Below are 26,343 nucleotides of genomic sequence, written 5' to 3' on the forward strand. Positions count from 1 at the left end.
GCAAATAATTACTATAAAAAATTTGTTACGGTTTTGATTCCTCATTTAACTTCTATGCTTAATGGCCTTAGGGACAGTCAAAAACTTCAACCTGAATCATTACAAGCTAAATATCGGCTATTCCTAAGCCTGAAACAGACTTATTTGATTGCAAAAACGACAGGTCCATCTCGGTTTTGAACACTGATATTAAAATTCTGGGTAAAATTATAGCTCAACGGATTAATGCCTTTCTCCCCTCAATAAAAAACAAAGATCAGGTGGGTTTTGTCCCAGGTTACCAAGCCTCTGACGCTACTAGGCGCCTCATGTACTTACACAGCATGCTAAAGTTGCGGATATTAAATCTATGATCCTCAAATTAGACATACGCAAAGTTTTTGATTCCCTCTCCTGGGACTATTTGTACTATGTATTAGCAAAATGGGGGTTTGGCTCTAACCTTTTTACTTGGGTAAAGGCTTTATATGATGCCCCATCGGCTACTATCAACATTCTGGGCTTTTCCTTCAAACCGTTTCAGATTAGTAGGGGGACTTGACAGGGTTGCCCCCTTTCCCCTTTCCTTTGGCTATTAAACCTTTGGCTATTGCTATTCGCTCTAATCCTAATATTTCTGGTATTAAGGTCGCCTTTGACCTCTTTCCCCAACCTATACGGTCTGCTAGACACTTTTGGCTCTATTTCAGGATTACAGATCAACCACCATGAAACTGAAGCATTGAATATTAATCTTCCCTATGAAGTAGAAAAATTGCTTCATTTCAATTTTGAATTTAATTGGCATCCTAATTATATTTCCTTACTGGGTATTAAACCGAGCTCCTATGATCAGTTATACAAATTTAATTACCCTCCAATTTTTAAGGCTTTGACGGCTCTTTTAGAGAAATGGCGTTCTCACCATATATCATGGATAGGCCGTATAAATTCAGTTAAAATTACACTTTTACCAAAGCTGTTGTATTTATTTAGGACTCTACCTATCCCAATCCCTGTAGGGCACTTAGGAAAATTTGAATCAACAATTTTAAGATTTGTCTGGGCGGGGAAAACTCCAAGAGTGAATAAACTCACTCTTTATCAACCTAAAATTAGGGGGGGTTTGGGCCTCCCGAAACTCTCCTTTTACTATAGGGCTGCCCAGCTAGCGCAGGTTCTTACCCTACATTCCACAAATGACAGCCCCCATTGGGTCTCTTTGGAAGCTTCTTTTACCCGGCCATATTCCCCTATCGCTTTAATCTAAAGCTCCCCAGGGAAGAGATCCTAGCAGGCTTGTAAATACATTGAAAATCTGGGACATTTCTAACAAGAAACTAAAATTTGGGGTCCCCGCATAGCCCCGCAGCACCTATTCTTCGGAATCCACAGTTTATCCCGGGCCTCCAAGCTTCACAATTTAAGTGGTGGTCTGATCAGGGCATCAGTTCTGTTCACCTTTGGGCCACCTTTCTTCACAACAGCTCACGGATAAGCTGTGGTGCATTCGCTGTCCTAGACAACTTTAGTAATTTTCATGTCTATATAACAAATTCTTTGATTCCCCGCAGCCCCTGAGGTTGCCTTATATGTTGGCTTGGCATAAAGACCTTTCTAGGGAATTAACCTCTGAGGATTGGGATCATGTTTGGAGCACTACTAAACGGTCTTCCAATAATGTTTCTCTACAAGAGGCAAACTATAAAGTTCTCTTCCGTTGGTACTTAGTACCAGCACGCATAGCTAAATTTTCTCCTGTGGCTGATCCTGGTTGCTTCAGGGGCTGTGGGAAAATAGGCACAATGTTTCATACGTGGTGGACTTTTCCCGGGGCCCGGAGATTTTGGATAAGGATTTTTAACATGATCTACTCAGTTCTGGAGATTTCCCTGCCCAGGGATCCTGCTACAGCCTTATTAGGCATTAACTTATTAGGCATTAAACCTAAGGAACTTACCAATGCCCAGTTTTGCTTATTCACTTTAATAATGTTGGCTGCTAAGAGGACCCTAGCTGGGGCTTGGAAACAAAACGGATTCCTACAGACCCAGTAAAATCTAGAGTTGACTGGATTATGTCAGAGGAAAAAATGACTAGTATCTTGCTGGACACCCATCAGAAGTTTTTGTTAACTTGGGGCCCCTGGATTGAGTATAGATATGGGCCGGGTGCGCCTTATATACTTTTTTCTCTATATCCGTGTTTTTTTCCTACTTAGAGTCAGTGCAGATGAGGTATTTTATTATTTTTTTTTCCTTTTCTTTCTTTTTTTTTTGGATTAAAGTTTGACTATGTAATCCTTTGGTTTATGGTAATGTAATTGGTTTTTTGGCAATATCATATGTCGCTTGTGATGCTATTTCACCGTGTGGTACAGACTTTTTGCTTTCAACACATTATGTGTTCTAATATGCAATTGATGTCATGGTTTATAGCATATTAATGTTGACACGTGGTTACTAGCGTTGTCTGATATAAATAACTGTCTATACACAAATGCTGTTATAAACAATAAAAATTTATTGAATTAAAAAAAACAAACTACTGATTACACTAAATGGAAAAAAAATAATTGTTTTTTGTGGTTTTATTGGATTTTAGTGATTTTATACATTTTCGTTCTGTTCATTGTTACTTCATTTTGCCCATGGAAATTTTTTTCTGTTATATATCCATTTGGGGGTCTCTGTCTGCAAAATAGTTTGGTAAATCTATGCATATTGGGCATCAACCTGTTTAGTAGACCTCTGGTGTTCATATTTAGGATGCTTTATGCTTGTAGGCTATGAATTGTGGGGTATATAATGGGCAGTGCTTGAATTGGGTTTGAAAAAGTGGAGGGATGGTGAATAGATAAAGATACTAGATAGATAAATATATAGATAGAAATACTAGATATATACACAGATAGATAGATACTAGATAGATACATAGATAGATACTAGATAGAAATAGATAGATGATAGATGGATAATAGAAAGGTAACTAGATAGAAAGAGATGATAGATAGATATATAATAGACAGATAGATAGAAAGAAAGATGATAGATAATAGACAGATAAATAGATAGATGATAGATTCTATTTGTCTATTATCTATATATCATCTATCATCAAAAAATGTTTTAGGTCACACCCACAATTATTGGCCACACCCATTTTATTAAGCCTCGCCCTCCAACCGTTTTTTGCTATTTCTATAAATAGATAGAGACAATAGATAGATAATAGACAGCTATAGATAGAAAGATGATAGATGATATATAGATAATAGACAAATAGAATCTATCATCTATTTATTTATCTGTCTATTATCTATCATCTATTTCTATCTATTTATCTGTCTATTATCTATCATCTATTTCTATCTATTTACCTGTCTATTATCCATCTATCACCTATCTATTTCTATCTAGTATCTATCTAGTATCTATCTATTTATCTATCTATCTGTGTATCTATCTAGTATTTCTATCTATTTATTTATCTATCTAGTATCTTTATCTATCATTCTATCTATAGATAAATATCTAGTATCTATCATCTGTTTATCTATGATGATAAATAGATGAGATACTAGATATCTATCTATAGATAGAAAGAGATAGATGATTGATAGTTAGATAGAAATAGATGATATATAGATAAATAGACAGATAAATAGAAAGAGATGATAGATAATAGATAGACAGACAGATAGCAAGAAAGATGATAGATAGATAGAGATGATAGATAGAGATGATAGATAGTAAGAGAAACAGATAAAAAGAGATGACAGATTGATAGAGGATTATTAGATGATAGAGAGATGGACAGATAAAGAGAGAGATGACAGATGGATAGAGGATTATTAGGTGATAGACAGAAAGAGAGAACAGATGAAAACAGATAAAGGGGCTTGAGGGTTTAAAATCATAGTAACTAGACAGATAAGCACTGGCACTATAACAGTATTAGTAAAGTAAACTGAGAGGACCAGTTGTGTTTGACAGTAGCACTGTGAGAAGCTGCTCCAAGATGCCCTAACCTCCAAATCTCATCATTTTCCCACTCACAGTTCCCTGTAACCTGACAACTGTGCAAGTGCCAGACTCACCCAGTGCCACTCCCTCAACTACTAAATCATATCCCCCCCCCCCCGCATAAATGACACATTAGCAAAATAAAATGGAAGATCCCTTTGGAAAGGGTTTCAGTGTGCTAGTTATAGAGGCAGACTTTCACTTTACACCTAAATAAAAAATCTGTATGGTGTGATACTTTCAATAGAAATCGGTTATTTGTGGAAGTAATTTACTCACAAGGGAGACAAGTTATTGTGCCTATATAATCAAGGATGGTTCAATGCACTGCAGTCTCTTCAACACGATCCCTGGCAGTTCCACTATCTATAAATAAAACGGAGCCCTGCAATTGTTATGCCGTTGCAGGCAGCTAAGCAGATTCATGGAAGCAATGGCATGGTGGGATTTGTATAGCAGCCGGTAGCAGTGCACTGCTATACAAGCTGTAACAGTGAGAGAACCAAGTGTTAAGTGAGGGGCTAAACGGGTCTGCCATGAGAATTTGAATAAAGGCATTTTTTTAACCACATGGTGCTGTGCTGAACTAATTCTGTTAAGAGAGGGGCTGCATGGTGCTGAGTGTAAGGAGGGGGCACCATTGCACTCGAGAGAGAGAAATGATTTAAGGGAGTTGCCCCCACAGGCGGCCTGTTCAGGAGAGCGGATCGGCAGGAAGCTGAGCTCAGCACAACACACGTGCAACTGCCCTACGGCTGCGTGGAACGCAGCAGGCAGGTGAATTGCGTGGAGCTTCTACTGCTATCGCCTTGTCAGTGTATTCCCCTCCCTGCCAGACCCCCATTGCAACATTCAATTCATTGATGGTTTGCTTCACTGCAGTCTCTTCAACACAATCCCTGTTCCACTATCTATAAATAAAACGGAGCCCTGCAATTGTCCCTACTCACCAGATCAAGGATTTGTCGCTTATATTAGGTAATAGTCTTATCGGTTCTCCAGCTCTTAGTCCTCACTGTGCACCTGGCCGATCTCAACAGGGCTTGAGGTCCTGCACACACACGCACGCGGTCCCGGTCGGTCCTGACTCCACCCCCAAATAATGGTGTCACTTTCCTGCACTACTCCCTGTGTATTACAGATTGGGGGTTCGGACAGATGATGGGCCAGAATTGGGACCCAGGGTGGCCAAAAAAAATTTTTAACAAAAAAAAAAGTGGGCGGTGGACAGTAACACACAGAACATTTTAAGATTTTTTTTTTCTGTTTTTTCTAATTTTTGTTTAGTTAGAATCTAGATTTAGACCAAAAGTCAGTACCTGTGCCTTTTGTGATGCTGTAAGCCTGCAACAAGGGGTTCAATTGGAGGCAGAATGAGTGAAATTAAGCCAGTAACGTCTGTGTTGACAGATAGGACAGGGAGTGCACTGCCAAGGTGCTGCCTGCTGAACTGTGAAGAGAAGCTCTCTCACAGCCACGATCGATACAGAACGTGCTTGAAAAAGCCACACCTAAAAGAATAAAATGCGCACGCAGGGTTTACGTTTGCTGCCTGCCTCAGCCTCACTGCCTAAAACGTACAATTAACGTGCACCTGACTTGATTAACATGTCATGTCGTCACGTGACAACAGGGTCCTCAGCTCGGCTCCAAGCAGTACTGGCAAGCTGGGCTGGCAGACATATTGGTGCTTGGCCGAAAAAAACAATGTATAGTTTTCCTAGGTAAACTATAGGTTTCCCCTCAGAAAATGCCCCTAAAGTGAGAGAGCACAAAATGTTTCAAAAACAGCTGGCATTTCGCGTTACCAAAATGTGAAAGTCTGCTAGCACTTAAAGGGTTAAAGTCCCCCATCCAAAGGGTGGGATGATCACCTAAATCTGCTACTTTCAATAGTATGGCCTGCAAAAGAGATATCTCTCCAGGGGGGGGGGGGGGGAGTACATGTTAACCAATAGAGTCTTTTGCACAGTTTTTAGTTTGAGTATAATGAACCTCCCATTTTTGTCTAGCCAACTCTAGCCATTTTCCTGACGAGGATGGCCACTGCTTGGGAGTACAGAGAGTATTCCGCATGAAAAGTTATGACTTAACCACCTTCTTTTCAACGCTTGGACCCTTTGGCCTATCAGGTGTGTCTCCTGGAGTATAAGTATATTGCCTCCCATTTCCTAAAAAAAACCAATACTAATGGCCACTTCACTTTGTCATTTATACCCCTGACATTCCAGGATATAAGTTTAAGACTAATTCCTGCCATAATGTATGGTTTGCATCCTATAGAACAGCACACAGGCTGGCAACACATTAGTACGTACACATTTTAGGGAGCTCATCTTGGAAGTGTAGAGCTTTAGAAGAAAGAAAGAGTAATAATAATACATTTAACAATGACCAACCCCAACTCCCACCCGGTATCCTCCTCCCCCAACTGAAGATACATTGATCCCTAAACAATTTCCACGGGGTGCTAGCCCACAGATGAGACTTATGAACCGATCAATCCCCCAAACTTGATTGGTGAAATCCAAACTGCAACTATCGCCAATCCAATGAAGTACCGACACCGGCTTAAAGTTGTAAGGTTGTTTCTTTAGAGAGGGCCAAGTCCACCAATCGGACAATCAGTTGACCCCTGAGCTGAACCGTCACAGTCATGTTCTCCCTGGCAATCAGGGACTGTACAAGGGGAAAAGGCCTCTCAGTGGTATGATGCCTCAAATCAAATAAACTTGCATTCCCATAGTGAATGAGAGACATTCCCAAATGGTAGGGATAAATCGTTCAGTAGACCCCGCCACATTCCCCCCAGGTTTCCGTAAAAGTAGCCACTCAGGGATCTGTCTGCTCGGACCCTCTATAACAAGTTACTTACACCATCGCTTCCTCACTGCCAGGCATCATCACCCCTTGGAGAGTGTGCTGGACTCCGCTGGTGCTGGGGAGGTCGTCCTTGCCGGGGGAACGCGGCCTGGAGTCTAGCCATTGCTCTGCGCCGGAGGGCTGCTCAAATATCTGAGTCGTGGCTCCGTCAATCAGTGGCGTAACTAGAAATTACTGGGCCCCACAGCAAATTATTTTTAAGGTCCCCAAAATGTCTAGAGGTTGGCCTGTTTTACCAATATTTATTGAATATTTAATTAATTAGGGCCTTGTGGGGCCCCTATGCTTCCTGGGCCCCCCTGCAGCCGCAGGGTCTGCTTCCTCTGTAGTTACGCCACTGCCGTCAATGATCCGTAGCTTAGCTGGGAACAGCACGTTGTACATGATTCCCTTTTCTCTAAGGCGCCTTTTAATTCCAAGGACGATGCTTCACTGATGTTATAAAGCTGCTGAGTAATCAGGGTATAAGGAAACCCAGCCTCCTGAAAGAAAATATCTCCCTTTCTTCTTGCGGCCTGAAATGCAGCATTACAATCTCTGTAATTGAGGAGCTTAATGAGGAAGGGTCTTGGTGGTCCCCCTGGAGGAGGAGCTTGTGTGGGGACTCGGTGGGCTCTGCAAACAGCTCTGGATTTTGGCCCTTGCTTTTCTCAGAAAGCCCAACCACTCTAAAATTGGAGCGCCGCTGGCGATTTCCATATCATCAATCCTGTCCATGGTCTGCTTAACCATCTTATGTAGCTGGACTAACTCCCTTGGTACTGGTGCTGCATTGTCCCTCCAGGCCTCCCACCCTCTCCGCCAGCAGCCATGTTCTCTCCCTGATTGCCTGCACATCGTGTTTCAGGAGTGAGTTTTCAACTCTGACCTCCTCAAACTTAGTAGTCAGAGTTGCCGTGAAGGATGATTGGCATGAGGAGATGGCTGCAAGGATATCCTGCGTCGTTGGTGCGGGAGGCTCTGTTGCGTCTAGGCCATTGCTGCTATTCCGGTGGGGGTGAAGAGGAGCGGCCACCTTTTTGTTTAGGTGTGTGCGCAAATTGTTCCAGCCTCACCGCTGCTTCAGAGCGGCCACGTAGGGTGTTTATCCCCATCGCGGTGGTCGGAGGGTATTCCTGCACTTGGCGAGTCCCCTGGAATTAGTAACAGGCTGAACTCGGGGCCAGAATGGGCTGCTCAGGATCCTGTGTTAGTGGAGCACCGTGGCTGTGCGGCTACTTAGCTCGGCATGCGACTCCGCCCCCCTAATGCACCATATTTAATTATATATATATGTTATAGGATTGCTTGTCCGGAAACCCGTTATCCAGACAGTTTAGAATTACAAGAAGGCCATCTCCCCTAGACTCAACTTTACACAAATGATTTAATTTTTTTTTAAAAATGATTTCCTTTTTCTTTATCATAGTACCTAGTACTTGATTACAGCTAAGATATCTTGAATCCATATTGGTGGCAAAAAAATTTTCAGTGTGCAGAGTTTATGATTATGAGATCTTAAGAGATCTCTCAAGTGTACTCCAGAACCTGAATTCCTTTTTGCTATATTTAGCAGGTAGTGTCCTGCATTGAGTGCCCTTCATCAGGGCCACCATCGGAAGGCACAACGGGACAGTCGTCCCGTGCCCAGTGGATTTCTAGTTTTAAGGAGGGGGCCCAGGACGCCGCCTAAGCTGCAGTGAACTAAGAAGCTGTTGTCTCAGCATACTTTAAGTCTACTAAAAATAATTTTTAACATGAAATAAACCTAATAGGACAGTTTTTACTGCAACACGGATTCATTATATCTTAGTTAGAATCAAGTACACTGTACGGTTTTATTATTAAAAATAAAATAAAAATAATTTTTAAAAGTTTTAAATATTTGGTTCAAATTGAATCTATAGGAGATGCCTTTCCATAATTTGGAGCTTTCTGAATAACAGGTTTCCTGATAACGGATCCTATACCTGTATATAATCATGGTGCCAGCTGGTACATTGCACACTGTACGCTATTTCAATAAAGTTACTCCTTTAGTGCAGTTGATGAATGTGCCAAAAATTTGTTTTAACGGGAAACATACAAAACATCTATGTAACACGTTTGTATCATGAACTGAAATATTCACTAGCTATTTACCCTTTTTTTTAGTTCCAGGTTTGATGCCCAAGAGTACCTGACAGCACTTTTTTTCAGACAGATTAAGTTTCTCAAGAAGCTTCTCAACTTCTCTCCTGGGATTAGGACAGATTATAGAAAACGAATCACCTGGCTGGAATTGAAATGAAGTATTCTTGTGGGGAGAAGGGAAAAAAATACCATATTATCAGGTAATAAACAGCATTCATCACCTTGCATGTCTAAGGTCCTTAAAGGAGAATTCAACCCTTAAAGGAGAATTAAACCTGTAGTTTAAAAAAAACCCTCAACCCCACCTGCCCCCTGGGCAAATGACCCCAATTTTGTACTCACCACTCTGTGCAGTTTCTGGCCTCAGAGTTCACGGCAGCCATCTTCTTCTTCTCCGGTAATCTTTGTGCATTGACGGCATTTTCGGCGCATGCGCAGTTGGAGTAAATTTCCAGTCCCGAACGTCAGGAAAGACCAAAGAAAGAAGACGGCTGCTGTGAACTATGAGGCCAGAATCTGTGCAGTAAAAAAATAGAGGCATTTGCCCAGGGGGGGTGGGGGGTCTACCCAGGGGGATGGTTTTTTTAAACTACGGGTTAAATTCTCCTTTAACTAAAAAAAAACCCTACACCTCTACCCTACGTAGCACATTTGCTGCTGTGCATATTTCAAGTATGTTTTAAAAGATATAATCTAAATAAATAATGTCAAATAAGAAAATACATATATCCATGTATATATTAGTGTGGGGTTTCTTAAAGGAACTGTAACACAAATAGTTTACATTCAAAATATTCTTGATAAACACTTTTATGAGTATAAATATCAAAGTAATTTTATTATCATAAGTGTTTTTTGAAAAAAATAACTATACCATTAAATTTTGTAGGGGTCAGGCTGCTGATCTCTCCCAACTCTTTGTTGGAATCTGAACTGCAGACTCAAACGGGTGTACTTGCAGCACTGAGAGCAGCGGCAAAGAAGGCGGAGGAATGGAGGCTCGCAGAGCAACCACTGGCAGGGGCTAGTGGAGTGGGGGGGGGGGAGAAGGGGCAATGGAGGCTAATGAGGGAGGAAGGTTTGTGACAATCAGGAGGGGAAGTAGGGGACTGAAGGGTAGGGGGGCTGGTCCACAGCTTGTCCAAAACAGCAAATTCACTGTTTTGGCTAAAGATGCTGGGGAGGAAAACTCTGAACTAGCATGTATGGAGCAGACTGAACCTTCGAACACCCTGGGAGGCAGTGGTTCAAATATGTCTAACAGTCTGCTGCTTGCCTGGTGCTAGGGTTCGGCATGTGGTGGAACGAGTGGACAGATCATCATCATCATTTATTTATATAGCGCTGTCAAGATACGCAGTGCTTTATTGGGAGGGGCTGGGGAAGACCCAGCAGTCTTGGTACACATAGGTACCAATGACAAAATTAGAGGAGGTGTTGAAGTCCTCAAGAACGATTTTAAAAAACTAGGTGTAAAATTGAGGGCGAGGACTTCCAAGGTAATTTTCTCAGAGATATTACCTGAGTAATGCTAAGAAGACAGCAGGAGCGTAGGGAGATTAATGCGTGGCTGAGAGATTGGTGTAGGGAGGAGGATTTTGGGTTTTTGGAGAACTGGACTGATTTCTCAGTTGGCTACAGGCTCTTTGCTAGGGATGGGCTGCACCTCAATGATGATGGTGCAGCTGTTTTGGGAGAGAAGATGGCTAGAGGGTTGGAAGAGCTTTTAAACTAGGCATGGGGGGGAGGGTTCAGTAAAAGATTCAGTGGAAAACAGGTTAGATGAGATAGTAGGCAAAGAAAGGGAAAATGGGGGAGGAGTTTTGGCTGGATACTGTTAAGGATAGGGAGGACCACATGTCATATGTTCAATATGGTACCAGTATTGTATGTTTGCAAATACAAGGAATCTGACTGGTAAAATGGAAGAGCTGGAGGGAAAATATGATGTGATTGGTGTGGGCGAAACATGGCTGAATGAGTCATATGACTGGGCAGTTAATATCAGTGGCTATACTTTGTTTCGGAGGGACATAGGCAATAGAAAAGGAGGAAGGGTATGTCTGTTTGTTAGGCAGAATTTAAAAGCTTATATAAAGGAGGAGGTTATGTTAGAAAATGAGGGACAGAAGTCTTATGGGTGGAGTTCTTCACCAATTGTAAAGAGTCCAGCAAATTAATTGTAGGTGTATGTTATAGACCCCCTAATGTAAGTGACGAGGAGGAGGCTAAGCTCCTGTTGCAAATAGAAAAAGGCTGCTAGTTTGGGTAAAGTAATGATAATGGGGAATTTTAATTACCCAGATACTGACTGGAGCAACAGTACTGCCAGATCAGTTAATGGGAACACGTTTATAAACTTGTTGCATGACAATTTTATGGCACATTATGGCATACCAGAAAAAATGCTATATTGGATCTAGTGATCTCAAATGACCCAGAACTTATAGCAAAAAGTCATTGAACCCCTGGGTAATAGTGACCATAATGTTATATCATTTAATGTCTGGTGCAAAAAACAAATATATACTGGGGCAACAAAATCCATAAATTTTGGAAAAGCTAATTTTAGTGCCTTGATGGCTGTCCTTGAGGCATTCAGTTTTCAGCTAAAAACACAGAACAAAAATGGTTGTCATTTAAAAACTACAAATCTGTTGGGGCAGAAGCTGCATTTAATGAATATAAACACTGTAATAAATGTTGTAAATCAACAATCCGGAAGGCAAAGAAAGGAAATGAAGAGTTAATTGCAGTGGAGGTGAAAACTAACCCTAAAAAGTTTTTTAAATATATTAATAGTAAAAAGATGCAGGTTGAGAGTGTTGCTCTATTAAATAACGGTACCAGTATGGTTGTAACAGATACATAAAAGGCAAATGTGCTAAATCAGTTTTTTTCATCAGTGTATACAATAGAGGAGTCTGGGTTCCCAGGCTCAATTTATAGCTGCACTAATGGCTCAACTCAATCTAGTCAGTGGCTGACCCAGAATATGATTCATAAAGCTTTAATAATTAATGTAAACAAGGCTTTAGGGCCTGATGGCATACACCTCCAGGTTCTAAGAGAGCTTAGTTCAGTTTTAGACCAGCCCCTATTTCTGATTTTCTCAGATTCACTTTCATCTGGTATGGTGCCTGTGGATTGGAGAAAAGCTGATGTTATTCCAATATTTAAAAAGGGATTAAGATCTCAGCCTGGCAATTATAGGCCAGTAAATTTGACATCTGTGGTGGGCAAATTATTTGAAGGCTTGTTAAGGGATCACATTCAAAATTTTGTCCTAGTCAATGACATTATGAGCAGCAATCAGCATGACATTATGAAGGATAGGTCATGTCAGACAAATTTGGTTGCTTTTTATGATGAGGTAAGTAAGATGCTGGCCAGTGGTGGGTTCCTTCTTCCTCCCCCTCTCTCTCTCCATGCAAACTCAGCCAGTGCTCCATTTAGACCAGGGGTAGGCAACCTGAGGCTCCGGAGCCTCATGCGGCTCTTCATCCTGTTTGCTGCGGCTCGGTCATGCGGCTTTGCCTATAAGTTCGGCTATACAGCCCTCGCACCTGCTGGTGGCTGCTTCAGTGTGTGACCGGGGTAAGTTAACGGATAATTCATCCTGGTCCTTACCGCGGTCACACACTTAAAGACAATAGAGGGAAGATCAGCATTGAACTTCAGAAACAGAAGTCACATTAAATAGATGAGAACACTAGCATTTAATAGCGCTATTCAGTAGATGAGAACACTAGCATTTAATAGCGCTATTCAGTAGGCCTACACATACACACTGCACTTCTGTTTGTTGTATTCTGTTGTTGTAACAGTTAAAATTTTTAAAAGTTTATAATCTGTTATATGTTTTGCGGCTCCAGACTATTCTTTAGTGGACGAGGGGGAAATATGGCTCTTTTGATAGTAAAGGTTGCTGACCCCTGATTTAGACAGACAGGCAGGAAGGGAGAAACTGCCCTCCCCATCCCTCTTCCTGGACCATCCCTACAAGCCCATTTATCACTGTAGGATTCCGAAGACACATTAACTTACAGTTTGAACCGTCAAGCAGATGCCACATCACCTATTGCAATCTTTTTATGATACATATCTTAATGAAAGTATTTAAAAGTGACAGCAATATTTGTGTTGCAGTTCCTTTAAAAGGGATATTGTCATGATTGTGCTAGAATGCTGTGTTTGACTCCAGCCAAGAAGTTTGCCCCATGGCTGCGTGGGTTTCTTCTGGATACTACACAGATTCCTTCGACACACGAATTTTGGGCCCTGGCACATAGGTTTAAGGGATACTGTCATCGGAAAACATGTTTTTTTTTTCAAAATGCATCAGTTAATAGTGCTGCTCTAGCAGAATTCTGCACTGAAATCCATTTCTCAAAAGAACAAGCAGATTTTTTTATATTCAATTTTGAAATCTGACATGGGGCTAGACATTTTGTCAATTTCCCAGCTGCCTCCAGTCATGTGACTTGTGCCTGCACTTTAGGAGAGAAATGCTTTCTGGCAGGCTGCTGTTTTTCCTTCTCAATGTAACTGAATGTGTCTCAGTGGGACATGGGTTTTTACTATTGATTGCTGTTTTTAGATCTACCAGGCAGCTGTTATCTTGTGTTAGGGAGCTGCTATCTGGTTACCTTTCCATTGTTCTTTTGTTTGGCTGCTGGGGGGGGAAAGGGAGGGGGTAATATCACTCTAAGGGCTAGTCCACACGGGGAGATAGCCACGCGTTGCGGCCTCGCCAGGCTTTTTCAGGCGACTGTTGAAAAGCGCATCGCCTCGTGTGGTTAGCACAGGCGTTTTTACATAGGCGCCCATACAAAACTGTCGCCTGCGCCGGTCGCGGCGACTGGCGCGGCGCTTTGTCGCCGCGACCGCAAACGCGTGGCTATCTCCCCGTGTGGAATAGCCCTTACTTGCAGTACAGCAGTAAAGAGTGATTGGAGTTTATCAGAGCACAAGTCACATGACTTGGGGCAGCTGGGAAATTGACAAAATGTCTAGCCCCATGTCAGATTTCAAAATTGAATATAAAAAAATCTGTTTGCTCTTTTGATAAATGGATTTCAGTGCAGAATTCTGCTGGAGCAGCACTATTAACTGATTCATTTTGGAAAAAAAATGTTCCCCCATGACAGTATCCCTTTAAGAACCCCTGTTTTAACAACTGCTGGCAACCAAGTATAGAAAACATATCTCTAAAATAAAGGATATATATGAGTATAATCTTACACTGTAATAATTAGTGCAAGCATAAAGCAGTTACAGACAAAATATATGAGATAAAAATGTTAACTTACTGAAATATCCAACTCCAGCATTAATGCAGTTTTCACTGCATCTGCAGATGTCAGCTCCTTTGCTTGTGTTATAGAAACATTAAAACATTTCTCTTCTGGATAATGCATTGAAAGTTCAGTACCCTAAAAAGAAAAAACTATTGACATAAGAATAATGCTGCATGTGTATTGCAAATCTAAACCTGGTTAAAACCTGTTTCATATAGTTTCCAGTGTCTGACCGGGGTGTTTGGGGCCCACCGGGTTTTTACCTTTGTGTCTCACCGGCCCAGTCTGACCCTGACAGTTTCCATGACTGTCAAGCTATCATGACAGTTGTCTTGTCCATAGACATACCTCTAAATAACACAGTTTAAAAGTTTTTAAATCTTCATTTTGGACAGTCTGTCTGTTTTGCCTATAAGACTCCCAGTTACAACACCAATTCTATTAAAATTCACATTATTTCCAGTAAATCTTGCCCTTTTCATGTCCATAAATATATTAAAGATATAGCTCTGATAAATCTGCTAGGAAAGGTAGCCCACTGTATTAGATCTGTCACTCAAAACCAAAGTCCCGACTCCTGCATGAAGAGAGACAGACTGAGAGGGGGATAGTGAAAAGTAACAATTATTTCAAAAGCTCTACACAACTGTTAACTGATTATATCTAGAAAGTTTCTTATTTGAGTGTGATGAAGCTCTTATTAAATTGTCTTTTTCTTGACAGTTCCCCTTTAACATTAAAGTTTACTTGTCTAATTCAATTTAAAAGTGGTCCACTTGTAACTGGCATACTGAGATGAGGTTGAAAAAACAAAAACACACAGCCATCTTGTTCAACACTTTTGTCCAGCTTCCTTCCAAAACTGCAACATAATCCAAAGGAAGGCTGAAAAGGGGGGACAAAATCCTTCCTGCCTCTTTACTTCTTTGAGCAAGTTATAAATCTAGAACCTTGTTTGAGCTTTACAGCATAAAACTGCAACAATGTGAAGTATAACATTATGTTTTTGGAATTCATCCCACCTGTCCTTCACTTTCAAGAACACACACGTCCAGGTATGGAAGCGGTAGAACAGGAACATTCAGGTTACTCTGAGAAAGTAAAGATGATGAATGCACAAGAGAAGGTTCATTAATTCTGTTACTCTCGGACACAGTGTTTTCAGATAGTGAGTTGTCAAGATGAATTGCTTGAATCTGTAAATCCAGTTTTTCAGGTACTTCACAAGTAGCAGGTTGTTCCGTGGTCATGTTTTTCATACGGTCAATGTTCTCTGTTCTGTGCATAAATTTGTTGCACAATGCAGCCCAAATCCCTTCAATCCAAGGATCAACAACCAATTCTAAACTGTAACAACAGAAATAGTCAAAATAAAATTCAGCAACTACAATAGCATCACTGCTAATATAAGTTCAACTTAAAAATTAAACATTCACTTTCATTCCTACTTAAAGGACTATACACACTCTGAATGCTTACGTATTCTTTAAATAAAGAATAACCTGGTTATTTAGTAGTTATAAGTATACAATCTATTGCAGCTGCTCAAATATGACTTGCATTAAGCAGGCAAGTCCTACACTATTCGTGAGTATTCTAAGTTTGTAGTGCATTTAAAATCCAGCCCCCATTAACCAATGTGACTGAGTAATAAGACCATGGTGCTTTTCCCCTTAACTGATGTGGCATGTTAGCTTACATGTTTTGGCCAAAGTGTGGTACTAACACCTCTTTTTTTGTTATAATTATTTTTAAAGGCAAACCGTGTGCTGGCAATTTTTCTCTCTCTCTTTGTGTACAAATATTGGCTTTTTATCGTTTATAGCAGCTGGTCAGCTCCAGAATGTGGGTTAGACTGAGCACTGGCACAAGGGTGTTTATAGCAGCTGGTCAATGCCACACCGTGAGTTAGATCGAGAGATGGTGATTTTTTTCTGTGTTTCGAATACACATAATATTGCACAAAACAAAGTTTAATGCAATTAATTGTACATGTGTGGTGGCCAGCTGATCCTGACTGATATCTATATATGGTGGATATCTGTCAGTTCAGGAATCGTCTAATTTGAATATGTAATCTGCCGATATAACATGCCAGCCAGGGTTGGACTGGGCTGGCGGTACCGACTCCCTGTTAAGCAGGCCCCAAAAAAAAAAAAAAAAAAGAAAGAAATTGTTGACTAAGTGGTGGGTATATAGAACTGTAATAATCTGTACAGTGCAGAAAGGAGGTGAATGATATGAATTCATTAAGTACTCAGTCATTCCTATCAGATGCTAACTATAGGAAATAAGTAAGTTTAGGGAATTAGAATTATTTGCAAAATTATGCAAAGAATCAATCTTACCCCACACAATCATCAGCATAGCCAGTCTCATAAAAATGTTTTGCTCCCAGCTCCTGCAGTCTCCTGTCTAGGATTTTTCCACCGTTGCAAAAGTAAGTATACTCAGAGTCACCTAGGGCTGAAAAACATAAAAGTATTTAAACTTATAAAAAAAAAAAAGGGTTTTGCTACATATTTACTTTTTTTAAAGGACAAGGAAAGGCAAAAAAATAAAATCCCATTTTATGAAAAAGAAACCTATCTCCAATATACTTTGATTAAAAAATGTGTGCCATTTTTATAAGAAACCTGACTGTATGCAGTGAAATTCTCCCTTCATTTACTGCTGTGGATAGGAATTGTCAGATGGTCCCTAACTGCTGAGCTGGGAAACAATCATACTTATGAACAGCAGGGGGAGCCCCCGCCTTACTTACCAGCCATGCAGCTTTGTTTATGATGATCCCTAAGCAGCCCAGACCACATTGAGCATGTGCAGGGTCAGGGAAAGAGGTTTAACAAAGTTACAAGATGACAGCCCCTGTGGCTAACTTTGAAAGCATAAATCATTTGTTTGATTAGGCTTTGTGTTGCAGTAAGGTCATGCTCATGTTTAGTATACAAAATACAGGATATCTAGCCTTATTCTATTTTAGACTTTCCTTGTCCTTTAATACACCTAGAAAATAGAATGTGAGACTATTTGGTCTACATCTGTTGGTCCTGTGGCAGAAACTTACTGGCGAATCTGGGGTTAAGAGAGTGCTCATTGGCCATTTCTGCAGTGATCTTGCTGTCATGAAATGCAAGTGCAACAGTGTGTCATAGAATGCTTAGGACCACAATATTTCATAAAATGGTTGGTTCCTCTGTGTCTGTCTTCTGGTACACTTTCTAATGCTGCCATTCCAAACATGGAAAAGGGTGTATTTTCGTAAAATTAATATGGTATTTGGCCGTGTGGTCAAAAAGTGGACATGGTCAAAATTTGTTGCTGTGCTATTGGAAGGACATTTACACATTTTTTTTAATTTGGGGCCCAGTGGATGAGTTGCCCCAAAAACACTACCTTAACTAGGGCCCCATTTAGTCTTAACCTGGCTCTGGTCTGGGGTGTCAGAAAACATTGCCTCTCATGGTATTCTACATATTTGGGGCAAAAGTTAACACTGCTTCACATTACATAGTTAAATTACATCCAAGCCACTCCTAAAGGCATTAACAGAATTAGCCATCACAACATCACCCGTGCATTCCACAACCTCACTGTAAAGAACCACCTACGTTGCTTCAAATGAAAGTTCTTTTCTTCTAGTCTGAACAGGTGGCCTCTGTTACGATGATCCTCTTTATGAGTACATGATGGGTACCTACATTGTATATAATGTATTTGTGGTGCCACTACCCTGTTTCTCTCAGTATTTAAGGTATATGGAGTGCCACAACTTCTGCCTCTCACTGTACAATGAAATTAGGATCTGGAGTAATTATTCAGAGAAATCAAAGTATCATTATTTACTGTGTGTATATTTTATTTATATCCTTTGCTTTTCAAGTTAACTGAGGCTAATGGCACATGGGGCAGTTTTTTTAGTGTATTTGAGCTATCAGAGAAATGCCCAAACAACCTTAAATTATTGGGAGGCAGTATAGGCAGTTTTGATTATCCACTCGCTAAAATTCAGGACAATGCAAGCAGTGCTGTTAGCTTGTGCAGATCCAACAGTTTAGGCAGCTGAATCCTTCAGCAGAGGTGCTCTGTCCTCCCTACGTTTAACCCTGGGGTAATGTGTAGTTCGACATGCAGCTAAACCTCCCCACACTCCAATAAAGAGATTGAGAACTGAAGTCTGTCCATTTTACTTAATGGCAAGGGAAATAGGTGAAAGTGTAACAAATAACAGAAAATAGAATAAATGGATTGCAATGAACAATGCAATATAACATATATGCATTGTTGTTTGTACAAACTACAAAGTAAAGCATATATGTTGGCACAAATGTCCCTGGGAGTGCTGGCAGCTGTGGAGGTGATTTGGTGCAACTTTGAGTCTATTTGCTTACCAGCAATGCTACCATGAGTAGGGAATAGAAACTGTGTGAATAGAAACTTCTTCCACACCATGGGGCAAATTTACTAAAGGGCAAAGTGGCCAACGCTGCCGTAAATTCGCTAGCGAAGGAGATAGACTGTAGCGCTACTTCGCACTCTAACGCTGGGTGAATTTTCGGTCTGGCGAATGGACGTAACTCCGCAAATTCACTAAGATGCGGATTTTAATGAACGTTACCTCTTGCGCCAGACTTGCCTTCACCACCTCAGACAAGACCAAGTGCAATAGAGTAGACAGGAGTTCCTCAAAAAAAATGTTGAAAATTTTCTAAGTCCCAAAAAACGCTGGCGACTTATAATTTTCAGGGTGATAGGCTGCAAAAGATAGTTAATTTTTTTTAGGGTACCCCGCTTCCCCCCCTACATTTCCTAACATATGGCACATAAACTATACACTGGGCTCATGTGTAGGGCAATATAACAACTGTATTGTCTTTTATTTAGGTTACATATACGTCAATTGAAATTTAACTTCCCGCCATATGCAAATTAGCCAACGCTAGCGCAACTTCAGTTTGCTTGCCAAATTAACGGTAGCGAAACTTTGCCATCGTTCCACTCCCTGGACGCAACTTTGCATTTTAGTGAATTAGCATTGTTCTGGCGAATTTTCACCTGGCGAAGTGTGGCAATGTGAGCAAAGCCGTCGCTGGCGAATTTCTAGAGGTTAGTGAATTTGCCCCCATGAGCTGTAAAATACCAAAATTAGACAGCTGCAAACATTTGTGCACCCCAACAGAGATATTACATAAATACTTAGTTGAGCCTCCTTTTACAAATGTAACAGTCTCTAGATGCCTCCTATAGCTTTTAATGAGTGTCTGGATTCTGGAGTGTGTTTAGGGTCATTATCTTGTTGGAATATCCAACCCCTGCGTAACTTCAACTTTATGACTGTTGCTTGAATATTATAATGAAGAATTTGTGGATATTGGGTTGAATTCTTCCGACCCTCGACTTTAACAAGGGCTCTAGTCCCTGAACTAGCCACACAGCACCACAGCATGAAGTAACCTGACAGTAGGTAGCAGGTGCTTTTCTTGGAATGCAGTGTTCTTCTTCCGCCATACAATCGCTTTTAGTTCTGACCAAATAACTAAATTTTTGTCTTATCAGTCCAAACCCCTTTGACTGTGGCTTGTCTAAATGAGCTTTTGCATACAACAAGAGACTCTGAGTGCAGAAAGAGCTTATTTCTCATCACCCTGCCATACAGATGTTATTTGTGCAAATTGTAGAACGATATACAGATACACCATCTGCAGCAAGATGTTCTTGCAGGTCTTTGGAGGTTATCTTTGGGTTGTTTGTAATCACAATCCTCCACATATGCCGCTCCTGTATTCTTCATGGTCTGCCAGACCTGGGTTTCACAGCAACTGTGCCTGTGGCCTTCCATTTCCTGATTACATTCCTTATAGTTGAAACTGACAGTTTAAACCTCTGAATTAGTTTTTTGTAGCCTTCCCCTAAACCATGATACTGAACAATCTTTGTTTTCAGATTTTTTGAGAGTTGCTTTGAGGATCCCATTCCGTCACTCTTAAGAGGAGAGTCAAACAGAAGCACAATTTGCAATTGGCCACCTTAAATACCTTTTCTCATGATTGGACACACTTGCTTATGAAGTTCAAGGCTTAACAAACTAATCCAACCAATTCGGTGTTGCCAGTAATCAGTATTGAGCTGTTACATGTATTCAAATTAGCAAAATTACAAGGTACCCACATTTTTGTGCAGCCAGTTTTTCAGATTTGATTTAATTCTATACAACTGAATACTGCTTCACTAAAAATCTTTGTTCAGAAAACACTCCAGTACTCAGATGTTCCTGGGAAATGAAAGACGTACCACTGTTATCTATTTTGTTGAAAGTGGAGTAAATTACTATGCAATCTGGTTGCTAGGGTATAAATTACCCTAGCGACTATGCATTCATCTGAATAAAATACTAGAATATGAATAGGAGAGGCATGAAAAGAAATAGTAGTAATAAAAAGTAGCAATACATTTGTAGCCATACACAGCATTTGTTTTAAAATGGGATCAGTGACCCCCAGTGAAAGTTGGAAAGAGTCAGAAAAAGGCGAATAATTAAAAACCAATAAATAATGAAAACCAATAAATAATGAAAACCAATGAAAACGCTGCAAGCGAACAACATCTATGCAGAGCTGAAAATGCAATAAAATGGCTAAAAATGCAGCAAATTGTAATATAATCACCAAAATAACATACAAAAGGTATAGCCCAATAAGTGAATACATAAAGAAGTAAAAAAAAAAAAAAAGCCACAAAATTGTCTACACTTGGCAAATTGAGTGTTATGTGCCTGTGTGTGTGTGCATGTTGTGAGTTTGTGTAACCCCCTGATCCCACAAAAATGTATGTGTGTGCACGTCTGTATTAGTGTAATGGGTGTATGACTATGAAGATTTTCCTTCATCCAGGTCATGGTATATCTAGTATAGGTAAATCTAAAAACAACTGGACTTGCTGAGTAATAAATGAAGACGTTTCACTACTCATCCGAGCAGCTTCTTCAGTTCAACTGACTGGTGTGTGAAATTCTCAGCATATGAACTCTTCCCCTAAACCAATCACAATGGCACATTGTAACTCTTCAAAGAGGTGACATCTGAAGAAATTCACAGAGGTGTAGATTCTGTGTAGTTACTGTGATAGGATTATCCAATGTGTCATGCAACTCCTAGAAAGAGGTGTTACTTGTGAGAGTTGCATGAATGGATGTGTGAAGTGTTCTGAAACTGCCGGTGTACATATGTTAGAACTCAAATAAAGAAAACAAGCTTTTTGTCTCCCAGTATGTTAGGCAGCCCCCAGTAAATCCAACTACCATGTTTTATTATTTTACAAATTCCGTGCCACCTTCTTTCCAGGTATCCCTGGATACCTGGAAAAAAAGCTTAAGTTATGTTTTCGTGGAGTTCCCCTTTAAGTAAGATGGCTGAAGAACTGTGACAAGTTCTTCTGGATGCTTGGAACAACCTACTATCCGAGTACCGTGAAATACTGCACAGAACATATGAAGAAAAAATTCCTAGTTTATCCACTTTCACAGAAAAAACTTGTCTATTGAGATGTGAAGCAAAATGGATAGACAAACTGAATACTATAGAACTAAGAGGTATGAATGAGGCATGGAGCCTTAAATGTTTTTTTTGCAAATACTTTACATAATTGCTGTGTGGTTAATCACTGTGAAATGTAAAAATGGTTCAGAGTAAAAATGCTAATTAATTATACATTTATTGCAGTATGAAAAATCTTCAACACAAACAAAAAATATATTGAGAGACTAAAAAAAGAAACTTACTACAAGAAGTAAATGATTTATTTATACATATAAGAAACATTGTGAAAGTAGTTGCTACATTGTGGTGTATTGAAGTAGATATATTTTAATTGTATACAATAGTATCCATATGGAATAAATTCTTGTAATTTTTCCTCTGGCCACAAGATGGAGTGAGGAAACACTTGGGGCTTATGGGAGGTGAACAGGGTTAAAAGGTCACACTAATTGTATTGTTTGTAACATGCACCCGATGAAGGACCTTGCTGTCCGAAACATGTAGTGCAATAATAAAGAAAATTTACTACACTGAGGGCTCCCCAGTTCCTGTCTGCACAGAACATACATGACACCAGCATCTGAAATGTGTAAATACAGTTGAAGCAACCTTAGGTGGACACTATCATTAAAAACATGCATTTTCTGGGTTAGAAAAATACAAGTGAAGAAAATGCCAGCACCATCCAATACTAAGGGGCACATTTACTTAGCTCGAGTGAAGGATTAGAATAAAAAATACTTCGAATCTCGAAGTATTTTTTTGGCTACTTCGTCGACCATCGAACAGGCTACTACGACCTTCGACTTCGAATCGAACGATTCAAACTAAAAATCGTTCGACTTTTCGACCATTCGTTAGTCAAAGTACTGTCTCTTTAAAAAGAACTTCGACCACCTACTTCACCACCTAAAACCTACCGAGCACCAATGTTAGCCGATGGGGAAGGTCCCAATAGGCTTTCCTAGCAATTTCTGATCGAAGGAAAATCATTCAATCGATGGATTATAATTGTTTGAACGAACTGCGGTAAATCATTCGACTTCGATATTCGAAGTCGAAGGATTTAACCTCGAAGGTCGAAAATCGAGGGTTAATTAACCCTCGATATTCGACCCATAGTAAATGTGCCCCTAACTGTGTGTACATTTATAGCAAAGGCATTGGTTTCTCACTATACACAATGACAGATTTCAAACTGAAAATGTACACTGAAACATTTAGCAATGCACATCTGTGTGTACCCAAGTGGATGCAATTGTTTTTATTAATAATGGGCTGATGCACTGTCCCTAATCATGGCTGAAAGTTGATTAGCCGCTCTCTCAGTTACAACACAAACATGCAATAGGTATAACTGGGTGACAAAACCTTTTTTAATGCTGCCACTGAGTGGTGCTGATGAAATAACCACTGATCCTTTCAATGCTCAAAAAACCACAGTAGGTGGTTACTTACCTAATATAGCATATTTCAGATTTGCAAAATAATCACCAGGAAGCTCTTTACATTGAATCTTCTTTATAAACTTAATAGCATCATCTGGAGGGTCCCCAGTACCAGTAGTAGATATAACAACAACCACAGGATCTTTTTCTGTTTCCAAGTTAAACTGCAAAAACATACAATATAATGTCAACTTATGCAAAATATAATTTTTATGCAGAGGAACAAAATAAATCCAAAATCAGCTAACCAAGAAAGACAGTATTGAGAAGTGCAAATGGAGCTGCAAATTTGATAATTTTATTGTATCAATTAGAAAAACTTATTTTGTCTACAAGAAAAAAAGCAACATTGGTTCATAATTTAGGCCGGCTTGATTTAGCTTGGTTAATTTTGGATGTAGGGTGGACTTTATCTTTGATTCCTGTTCAGTCAGATCAGTTTTACCTCAATTCACCACCATTATGAAAAAAAAATTTCTGTTAAAGATTTTCACTAGGGTGACAGAAACTATAATACATTTTAAAACTCTCCTTTTTTTGTCCTTATGTAACAATACCAAATGTGTTGTCCAGATACCATGGTACCTGCCTTCGCTTTCACACTAATGTGCATGTGCCTGCTTGGACTAGAACTATAACAAGATGGAAGATGCTAATAGAGACAATGATCTTCTACAGAAATACGCAGGACCCATGCAGTTTAACCCAAAAATAATGTTTTGCCAATTAAAAGAAAACATAATTCTAAGCAACTATGCAATATAAATTAATTACTAAGTAACAACCATGAGTTTATACAGTTAGAATACACAAAAGCCATGAATATCTTGTAAATATCTTGTAAATTATATCCTTATAAATGGTGAGTTCTGATGTCATCAGTTATAAACGGTGAGTTCTGATGTCATTTCTGTCACAAGACGCACTGAGACTTGTGTATTATAATAAATAAAGTATCACCAGTTGCAAAATATGAGGATATTAGAAGTTACCTTGGAGTTCCATGACCTGTATAAAAACACTCGGCCTTCGACCTCGTATTTTTATATGGTCATGAAACTCCTCTGTAACTTATAATATCCTTATATTTTACAATAGGGGGTACTTTATTCACTATTTATAAAATGTTTATACAGTTTTATAAAATGTTTATACAGATAGCTTTAAAAGCACTGAACATTTTAAAAAATGTATATTGGAAAGTTGCTTAGAATGATGTATTCTTTTATTAGACAAATATTTATTTTGGGGTTGACTTTATGGGTGTTATTTATCAAAGGTTGAATTTTAGAGTTTCTTAAACTTCAAATGAACTTACAACTCAACTGGTTTCTAATTTAACAAAAACTGCAAAAACTCGAATTGCAAAAACTCGAATCAGTGAGTTCGGGGTTAACAACCCGCAAACTGGAATCAGACAAAACCCTCCGGAAAAAAAAGAACATCATGAAGGCTATTAACATCTTCAAATGGTTCAAGGGACCTCTGCCATTGACTCCTACAGACCTTGACATGTTTTAGATTGTGTATTTTCGGATTCAAGCTATTTCCAGTGTTGGGGAAAAATCTAAAAAAAATTGTAGGTTTTTATTATAACCCGAAAATGTGATTTTTGACCAAAAAAATAACCTTAAAAACTTGAATTTTCGTGGAAACCACATATCAATCCTAAGTGAACAGTAGCACCGGCCTGGGGGATCATGTAAGGCATTATAATCACTGGGGGGTGCCTAACATTTTAATACCCCACAGTGATTTAAACTTTAGTTTTCCATTAAGCTGATCCTCTAAAAGTATGTTTTTTATGTTTGAATCTTCAATATTACATTTCTAAACAATGCTACATTTTTACATAAATAAAAACATATTGCCAAAATAGAAATCCAATTATTGCATACATCTTCGTTTTCTGGGTGTACATAAATGAGTCTTGATTTTCAACATTTTCCACAATCTTGGTTGCATACACAACAATTAATAATCACACAATACAGCCAAAACTATCCAGACACCTGTCAGTCCAACATCTCATTCCAAAGCAACAGGTGTTTATCCAAAAGAACTAAAGGCGGAATAAGCTTGCATTAACAATTTTCAACAACCTGGGACTAAGATAAATTAAGTGGGCTAAGCAATTTTTTCCACTAATGAAAATCAAATGTAGAGACAGCAGAAATAAAAAAAAAACTTGAACAGGACTAGTAAATAAGGCTTAAACAGGTGGAAATGCTGTCCAGAAAGACCATATTACCTCCTAAGGTAACAAATCATAACTATAGCTAGAACTAGACATTCTGTTTGATACTACTTTTGACTTACATTCAAAAAAATGGAGAGATAGTTATGATATACTGGCCAAAAGTAAATGGGGCCACCACTCAAAATATTCCATCGGTGGAATCAGCTGTGGACTACCATCTTCTTAAGCACACTTATAGACATGCCAGTTTACAATTTAATTTACAAACTCTCACCAAATATATCCTCAGTTAAAGTAAAGGCTAAATACTTTGTATTTAGCTTTGAAGGGACCAGTGAAATTAAAAAGTAAACATATTTTATTTACATTTAGGGTGTTATTTATCAAAGGTAGAGTTTTAGAGTTTTATTATGCCTCGAATGAACTCACAACTCAAATGTGTTTGCATTTAAGAAAACACATTTGAATGTAAAAAACTCAAATCAGTGGGCGTGGTCTGACCACTGGTCTGAACGCACGCAGTTAACTGAGCTCCGCACCAAACCTTGCCTTAAACCCTGAAATCCCTGCAAACACCTGTGCAAAATGGAGCTGGAGCACGGGGACCGGTAACGCTACCACAAAGAGAGTTCATGGGCCAAAACTGAGCAAACATACGCACCTCGGATGCGGCTGTTCGTCTGGAGAAGTATGCATGGGACTTGTCACAAAATGGCTGCAATTGCTGACAGGGCCCAAGCATGGGAGGCTCTATCCCCAGAGGATGAACTGACTTTAAGAGACGTGATGTCTGAAATCAAAGCGGCAAACACAGCCTGTACAACCCTTATTAACGCGAGGAGGAAATAAACATAGATCTGT

At 39.6% G+C, this 26,343-nt stretch overlaps 1 protein-coding gene across 2 annotated transcripts in view; it reads right to left on the reverse strand.

Annotated features, from left to right (window-relative positions):
• The window catches only part of mtrr.L (5-methyltetrahydrofolate-homocysteine methyltransferase reductase L homeolog), a 148,746-nt gene that overhangs the window by 70,409 nt on the left and 51,994 nt on the right, over window positions 1-26,343 (reverse strand). For both annotated transcript variants that reach the window (XM_041566211.1, XM_041566210.1), the window contains exons 4-8: window positions 23,293-23,446; window positions 16,648-16,765; window positions 15,322-15,646; window positions 14,312-14,434; window positions 9,009-9,162 (exon numbers count right to left, since the gene is read on the reverse strand). In XM_041566211.1, coding sequence (XP_041422145.1) covers window positions 9,009-9,162; window positions 14,312-14,434; window positions 15,322-15,646; window positions 16,648-16,765; window positions 23,293-23,446 — 874 coding nt within the window. The remainder of the gene's footprint in view (window positions 1-9,008; window positions 9,163-14,311; window positions 14,435-15,321; window positions 15,647-16,647; window positions 16,766-23,292; window positions 23,447-26,343) is intronic.

Source organism: Xenopus laevis, chromosome 6L (genome assembly GCF_017654675.1).
Source record: "Xenopus laevis strain J_2021 chromosome 6L, Xenopus_laevis_v10.1, whole genome shotgun sequence".
In the NCBI taxonomy this organism is placed as follows: domain Eukaryota; kingdom Metazoa; phylum Chordata; class Amphibia; order Anura; family Pipidae; genus Xenopus; species Xenopus laevis.